Below are 7,795 nucleotides of genomic sequence, written 5' to 3' on the forward strand. Positions count from 1 at the left end.
AGTAAGAACAACCACCCAAGTTACACCTGCATGGATACCTTGGCTGGGCACCGTCACGTAGCGCCGGTGGATGGTGCTCTGACCGTGGGGCAAAAGCCAGGCCCAGTAAGGCTCGCTGCGTTCAGCCCAGCACTACCTGCGTGCATTAAGCTTTTACCAGTTAGCAGCGGGTAAGCTGTTACTTGGTTCGTGACACATTAGATGTTACATATTGGATATATTAGGAGTAAAATCTTTCCAAATGCATAAAAAGAAGCGTCTCCATTGCAGTTGTAAGCACAGCGACATTTTGCTATGTGCCAGGCGTCACATGCATTTTCCTTAGGCAGCAGATCGCTCGCTGTGCTGCCTCTGTGAGAGGAAAATCTTCCACTCGCTATCTTCCCAATAACTTTGCTGTCTTCACAGACAGGGGATGACAATAGCCAGGGGCGCACCTAAAATCCTTGGATTCTAACATACTCTGAACTGCTAGGAAACATTTGAATTGGAAAGGTCACAGGAGACGGGCTTCTGAGCGTCTCTCCAGCTAAATGTCACCTTTTGAGCAGTACACTCACCAGAGGTTACGCAGAAGGCAGGCAGACACCTTCCAGCAATACATCCACCTACCCTGCAGCAGGCCCACCCGCCGCATAAGGGTAAAGCTGATATCCTGCGGAGCTGTGCAGCAGAAATGCGGTCTTGCAATAACCCAGAGCTGGGGGAGGTCGCAGACCAGCCTGTACTCTCCGCCCCGCCTCTTGTAGCCACGCACCGGTCAGAGCTAGAAACCAGCAGCTGATGAAAAGTGAGGTGCTTGTGAAGTTTCACCAAACAAAAGTGAGACATTCTGAAATTTGTTCTTGTTGTGGTTGTCTGCTTTGTTAGTCTGAAACTGAAAAACGTATGTAAGCGCAGAGATGCTCAGCATCTCCAATGCCATTTGAAGAACAGACTGAATTCGGTCTCTCACATCCCAGATCAGCATCCCACATCTTGGTGCACTGTGGTGGGAATGGATGGATAGGTGCTCTTTCCTCCCTCTCCGATGCAGTAACAGTCCCGATCAGGGAAGCTTTCTTGGTGTCAAGTCCAGTACATCCACTGGAAAAGATCTAGCTCTGATGAACCAGTATTTTCCAACAACAAACAAAATTTTGTCACTAAACTTACAAGCAGTTCTAGCAACACAATAAAGAACAACATGAAATCAGACCTCCGCCTTTCGGTTTACATCCTTACTGTCTCCATGTTAATGGATTATGCATCTTTTGTATTTCATTATTGAGATGAGGGAAAAAAAAAAAAATTCTATTCCATATTGTCCCCTCTTATTTCCACTCCAAAGCCTTCAACATGTTTAAACATAAACCCTGGAGCTTCCAGCTCTTAGTACTACTCCCAGTTAAGCAAGAGAAGAATAAAACCCAGGAACAATCTCAGGAGTTTGTGATAATAATCCCCTGTCCATTCTTAGTCTGCCTCACAGAAGTAACCAAGTGATTTACTGTCTCTCTGGCAGGACAAGGAAAAAAAAACGAAATGCAACAAATACTTTTAGAATTTTATTAACTTAAAGAAAACCTGCAAACTAAAGGGTGGTCAGTTGTTTGGAGAGGATTCAGACATACATTTAAATGCCAACCAAGAATATTTAACAAACTATGTACAATTGTGTCAGCCATCAACTGGTGAAAACTAATCAATGTAATCCAAATCTTCTGGGATTCCAAAACTTTTGTCAATTCTGCTCTCTTCAAAACCAAATTTACGTTTGGCCCAGGACTTTATTGAAAAGATGTTATCTGTAAACAGAATGAAAAACACGCAGTTTTTAGTAGTTAGGAAAGCATGTATTACAGTCTTGGCTACAACAAAATCCTTGCGTTTGCACTCTCTCTGTGTATATGAAAAGAGGTACATAGTGGGAAACATCATTAGTAAGTAGACTTAGAGCAGCAAACACCTTTTGCTAATGATAGACTTTTACTCAATAGTAAGTAAAATATGTCTTCTTTTTTGGAGGTTACTTTTATCTTTGCTTGCTCCTCTTCTATGAGAGGATGGAAAGCTACAGTTACAGTGTAAGCCTGCTATATAGCGATGAGGAGAGTGTGAATATGCATAACAAGTATTTTATAAGTCCTTTTTCAACTAGATGCCTACTGTGTGGCTGCCTACAACTGTGAAAATCTGATTCAAAGTAACTATATGCAGGGCTAGAAAGGAGCTTATGTTTGTTCAGATAACGTGCATTTTGTTTGAAAGTTAAAAAAAAAAAGAATTTAAGTAGCTTTATTTTAGGCAGCATTTCTCTTTCAGCAGCACATTACTATTATTTTAGCATATACATTCTCTTCGATGCAACATCATTTTTCACTGCAGCATTGATTGCAATGCACTACTTCATTGCTAACCCCCATAAACTGCAGCATTCCTTAAGAGAGGAAGCGTTCTCTGTGTCTGCGCACCTTAGAAATGTTTTCTTTTCTTTAACCAGAGATTTGGTTTTAAAACTGTCTCTTCTGAAGAAAAATATGCTACAGCATATAACCTAATTGTCAAATTAAACAGCAAAGCACTTTCTACAGGCTGCGGCATAGTTCCCTTAACTCTCTCAAGACCTTAAGAACAACAGCTTGTCATCAGCAGCAGAAAGGCCTGACAACAGGACTCCCAGAAGTTATTTTTAAATACATAACTTTATTTCTCCCTATGCAGTGAACAACCCAGTGAAAATGAAGACATAAAATAATAATAGTCCAAAGACTATGACGATGATATCCTGCTGCACTTGGCATAACTGATGCTAGCGAGCAGTCCATCAGTAGTAGATGAATTCTAAAGAAAAACATTATGAACATTATTCTAAATAATTGGAAAAAAATGAGGACATACATATTGCTTGCTCTGCAAAATGGAAATATATAGCAATGTAGCAAAGCTAAGCAGCAACAGAACATTGAGTTAAACTTCCATACAAGTGTTATCACAGTAACCTTCCTCAAAACCATGCATTTTTCCTGCCTGTCAAAGCTGATGAATTAGTTTTAGAAACACCTACTTTATATTAGCATCCATCATGTGGCAACAGCAATAAGGTTCCACAAAGCATTCTACTCTTTAGAAACAGAGGAAAACTCAGAAAAGAAGCATTAAACGTTTGGAATACCTGGACACCACCATCTCTTTCCATTAATGTTTTCCTCATCTTAAGAGATTTTTACTCAACCAAGAAAATGAGCTGCAGGTTTTAACATGGTGTGCAAGATAGCACCAGAAGAATAAACGCGTTATGTGATGTGAAGCATGTTCAGTAACTAGACTGAGAAAATGTATATTTTTTTTGAATCATGATAATTTATAAGCAAAATATATTTCTGCATGTTCTTATAAGTGAGGCCCATCCTATGTCAAGTCCTAATGATATTTAAGATTCTTAACAATGAGTAGGTCTTTTACTGAAATTGTTCTAATCTGAAGCTCTGTTAAGCAATATAAATGCATACACACCAGTCCATCTGTTGGCTGCCTCCTTGGCTATTTTGTTTGTTTGGCCTGAAATAGAGAAGAAAACAAACAAACAAATAGAAAAGCATACATCAGAGTAAAATCATACAATAGTTTCAAGGCACAGATCACATTTTTATTGATGTCATTTTTAGAGAACCACACAATATAAGGAAGTTATTCTGCTGCTTCCAACCCCTTTTTCTGTTTTACGCTTTTAAGGTTCCAGCAAGCACAAGGCTAAGTCAAAGAAAAACAGGAGCAAAGGAACATAAAAGATACCATATGAACAACTGAGTGAGTTTTTGAAGTGTATTTTACAATAAAATAATCCTAGCTTGGTTTGCCTGGGGGCTTTATTATCTGTACCAAGATTGGAACTAGATACGTGGCCTGAAGATACTAGTGCCAACCGAGATTGAAAATATCTTATAATCCTCCCTATACATAAGTAATCCATCTCATAGGTATGCATGGCTCTATATACGATAACAAAGCAACAAGGGTAGCACTCTATCACATTAATCCAAAAGTTTATGATACAGCTCTGGAAGGTCTCCCGGGCTTTGAGAACCCTGTCAGTGAAATGAAGACAAAATAACGCTCCTGGGTTATTAAACTTGGCTCCCCTCCCTTACCATCACTCCAGATCTAAATACGTAATAGTAAACTACCATTACTACAAATAGCTTTTATATAGTTTCCATGAGGCAAGACAGTATCAAGAAAAATTCTTCTTAGATCACCTTGCTCCCATTAAAATAAGTACTGAATCAAACCAAACAGGTTGGTTTGTAACGTGGGAATTTATCAGAATCATTTTGGTTCTCACGCCTACCCGTAACTTAGTTATTCCCAGTCAGTCCTGTTAGTACTTGCATGATAATACTCATTTGAATGGTCAGCACGCAATTTGTCTCCAGGTGTACTGAGAAGTGAATATATGATCAGGTATCCATTGTTATAAAGATTATACTTCAGGCAAAATTAAATTATGTTGAAAAATCATCTGCTAGTACACAGGAAGCTAAGCACTCACCACTCTACCCTCCATACTTCAGTAAGTGATCTGAAAAACGTTTTGAATCAGAGTAAAACACCATTTCAAAACCAGTGCAGTTTCTAACAGTGGCCTACATTTAGAAAGCTTGGGCATAGCATGAAGAAAAGCAAAGAAAGATGGGGAAAAAAAAAAAAAAAAAAAAAAGAAGGGAGTGGGTGAGAAGATGGCATTTTTGCTTGTTCGCATGCACCAGAAATTCAAGTTATTCCTAGCTTGCGAGAGATATTCCTTATTTCCTTTTCTGACTGCTTGTTGCCACCCCCACTTGTTCGGTTCCAAGGCTGGCAACACTGACAGCATACCAGCAGCCAACGGCATTTTGAACAACACTTTACCTAACACTACGTAAAGCACGTCTGCAGAGTAAGGGCTTCCACTGGTCAAGATAAGTGTGTTAGCCATGATACTTCAGTCAGCATCTTTCTGAAACTCCAGAGTAGAACTGGAAAGCTGTATTTGGCTCATAGTAATGAGGTTTGAAAGGAAGGGGGAGGAAAGTAGGACAGTATTAAACTCCACAGATGCAGAGCTGCAAGGTGACAGCACCCTGACGGTGGGTGAGCCAACCTAGTCCACAGCACCTGCTAGGTCTCAGCAGAAACCTCTGCTTTGCTGGCAGCAGCTAACCAGCTGAGTCCTGTTCTTCTGCAGCACACAGCAGCTCTAAGTTCCTGCAGCTTTCAGCACACAGCCCTGAGCTTAAAGCACAGTGACCATATGGTACAGTGCATTAAAAAAAAAAAAAAAAAAAATAGTGGCAGCATGGTGCATTGTCAACTTTCAAGCATTGCTTATGCATGTTAAAATACACACACGCAATCATGCATTTTTAAAATATGACTTCTTACCTCTGTCAGAGAAAAGCTGAGGTGACCAACAGATACAGGTTGGGTAACAGGGTGGTTAGAATGGCAGTGGCTGCCTGTAAGTGAGCTGTGGCTAGAAATGAAATCATGGTAGTAAAAGCAGGAAGAGGCTCCCCTGTAACAGGGAAATCCCACAACATGCAACACCTTCAATGACTTAAATAGCAGAGAAATAACAAAAAAACCCACCCCAAAACCACCAACAAAAGAAACTCCTAAAAGTTATGCAAATAAAATGAAGGAATATTTTAACATGTCATTCTTTCCATGCACCACCTGGGACTGATCACAGGCTGGCAGCAAAGTGTCATGGTAGAAGTGTGGAAGGATGACAAGTGGAGGCAGAACTTCAGAATGGAGAAGGTGACATGCAAACAATCTGGCTGAATATCACAGAAGAGGCTGCCTCAGTCTTTCAGAGGCTGGGAACACACATCCCCCACACTACCCCCACATTACTCTGCTGCCAGAGGGCTCAGGGTTGGGGAAACAAGAGTCACTGGTAAAGCCTGAGGCACGTGACATCTCCAGGAAATGCATTCACAAGAGGTGGGGGCAAGCGTTTGCTGCTTGCAATTTCCCATTTACACTGGCTGGCCCACACGCCCATGTACATGATAGCACTGTAGGGATGCAAGTATGGATTTATTCTGCCATGTTGAAAGTTGCTTAGACCATCAGGCATATTGTATCAACAGCAATGCCAGCCAGCTTGGCAAGTTGCAAGGCACCTGCACATTCCTCACGCCCAGCCTGAGCAAGCTCATGCAAACAAGACAGCTTGCACAGTCTCTTGTCATCAAGTAAGACTCTCACTGCCACTGCTGTGGGATGGCACTGCAGTCTGCTTAACCACTAATCCCTTCACTTAAATTTTCCCCTCACATTTCTTTTTTCAATTTGGGGTGAGGGAAACACACCTTGTCCATTCTCCAGAAACTACTGTCATCACCTCGGCTGTTGCCTCATGGCTATGGGCTGAGCATTTAGCTATCTGCAGGCACGATTAAAGTCCCTTGGGATCAGGCTCAACTCTTGCTTACAATTCCACTGCAGATCTTGTCTGCCTGCTGTATCCAACACCATGCTTGAAAGAGGAAGGAGAAACAGGTATTGGCAGTTATGGACCTGCATCACCTGAAGACACCAGCTACATCTGCATCATCGCCAGCATCTCCCAGAGGCCCTCGACTCCAACACAGGAACTGAGAGAAATGAAGGAATTCACACCTTGACTACTTTCTGGAAACCTTTTATAGTCGCTTGTTGGAACCTTCATTGGTTGCGTCATCTGTATGTGAACATGCATGGAGGGTGAGGGAAAGGAGAAGCAATAAAACAGGCATCTCCCAGACACACCTACTTTATGTACTGATGTAACTCAAAGTCATGCTACTTCTGATTGCCTGTTCTCTAACTCCAGAGGATCACACAGCCATTGGCTTCCTGGTTTTTAGATTGCGCTGAAAAAAGAAAGTTTAAAACCTAAAGAAGACAATAGCATGGGAACTTAAAAAATGTATACACCGAAGAAGAATCAGGACAAAAACTGTGTGGACTGTAAAAAGGAGAAACTCAGACAGCGCTGAGGGCAACTGGCTAGTTGCCAAAACCACCACAACCATCGGGTCCCAAGCTCAGCTGGAGTCCTGCTGACCACAGCTGCTCTATCAGAACTTGATTTTTGGCAGCTACTAAATAATGCTCCAGTGTGGAAGCTGTGCAAGGCAACAAAAGGGCCAAATGTGCAGAAGTGAGCAACGCAGGATGCAACATATGTTCCAGATGCTTCCACATGTTCTCATTACTACTATTAGGCCTAGTTATGCTCTGCTTTACATCTATACATCTGCACATAGTTTGACAATATATACAATTGCTGTCTGGAAGCAACAGAATAATCCATTTGTTCTGGACATCACATATTTATTGCACCAATTTGTGTGACAATGCATCAGTAGACTTTCTTGCTCCCGTGCCTGCAGGATACAAGCCATTCACGTGGCTGAGACACACACCTCTATCCTCCACTGACCAGTTTCAGGCACACTTGACATTTTCTAAGCAGAAAACACAAGCTTGCATTTTTTCTCCTGAACTGACCGAAAGCAACCACTGTGTGTACAGCAATGCAGGGCCCAGGAGCAGCATAGCTTGCAACACTAGTCTGTTACATTAGCAAAACACGCCTGGAAATATGCCCTAACAGTGAAAGGATAAGGACCAGTCTTCACGGAAGTTCTTCCCTCAACCCCAGGTATCACTGGAGAACTGCAGGGAACTCAAAAAGCCCAGATTCTGGGAACTGAACCATTGTCCTAAGCATCTGTGGTTGTCCTTATCACAGGGACAATCCCCTGTATCCCCTTAGAGG

At 41.8% G+C, this 7,795-nt stretch overlaps 1 protein-coding gene across 1 annotated transcript in view; it reads right to left on the reverse strand.

Annotated features, from left to right (window-relative positions):
- Positions 1-1,680: 1,680 nt before the first annotated feature.
- MND1 (meiotic nuclear divisions 1) overlaps positions 1,681-7,795 on the reverse strand; it is a 44,064-nt gene continuing 37,949 nt past the window's right edge. The window contains exons 7-8 of the mRNA XM_009634816.2: positions 3,496-3,540; positions 1,681-1,787 (exon numbers count right to left, since the gene is read on the reverse strand). Coding sequence (XP_009633111.2) covers positions 1,681-1,787; positions 3,496-3,540 — 152 coding nt within the window. The remainder of the gene's footprint in view (positions 1,788-3,495; positions 3,541-7,795) is intronic.

The sequence above is a fragment of the Egretta garzetta genome, unplaced genomic scaffold, assembly GCF_000687185.1.
Source record: "Egretta garzetta isolate BGI_Z169 unplaced genomic scaffold, ASM68718v1 scaffold32, whole genome shotgun sequence".
In the NCBI taxonomy this organism is placed as follows: Eukaryota; Metazoa; Chordata; class Aves; order Pelecaniformes; family Ardeidae; genus Egretta; species Egretta garzetta.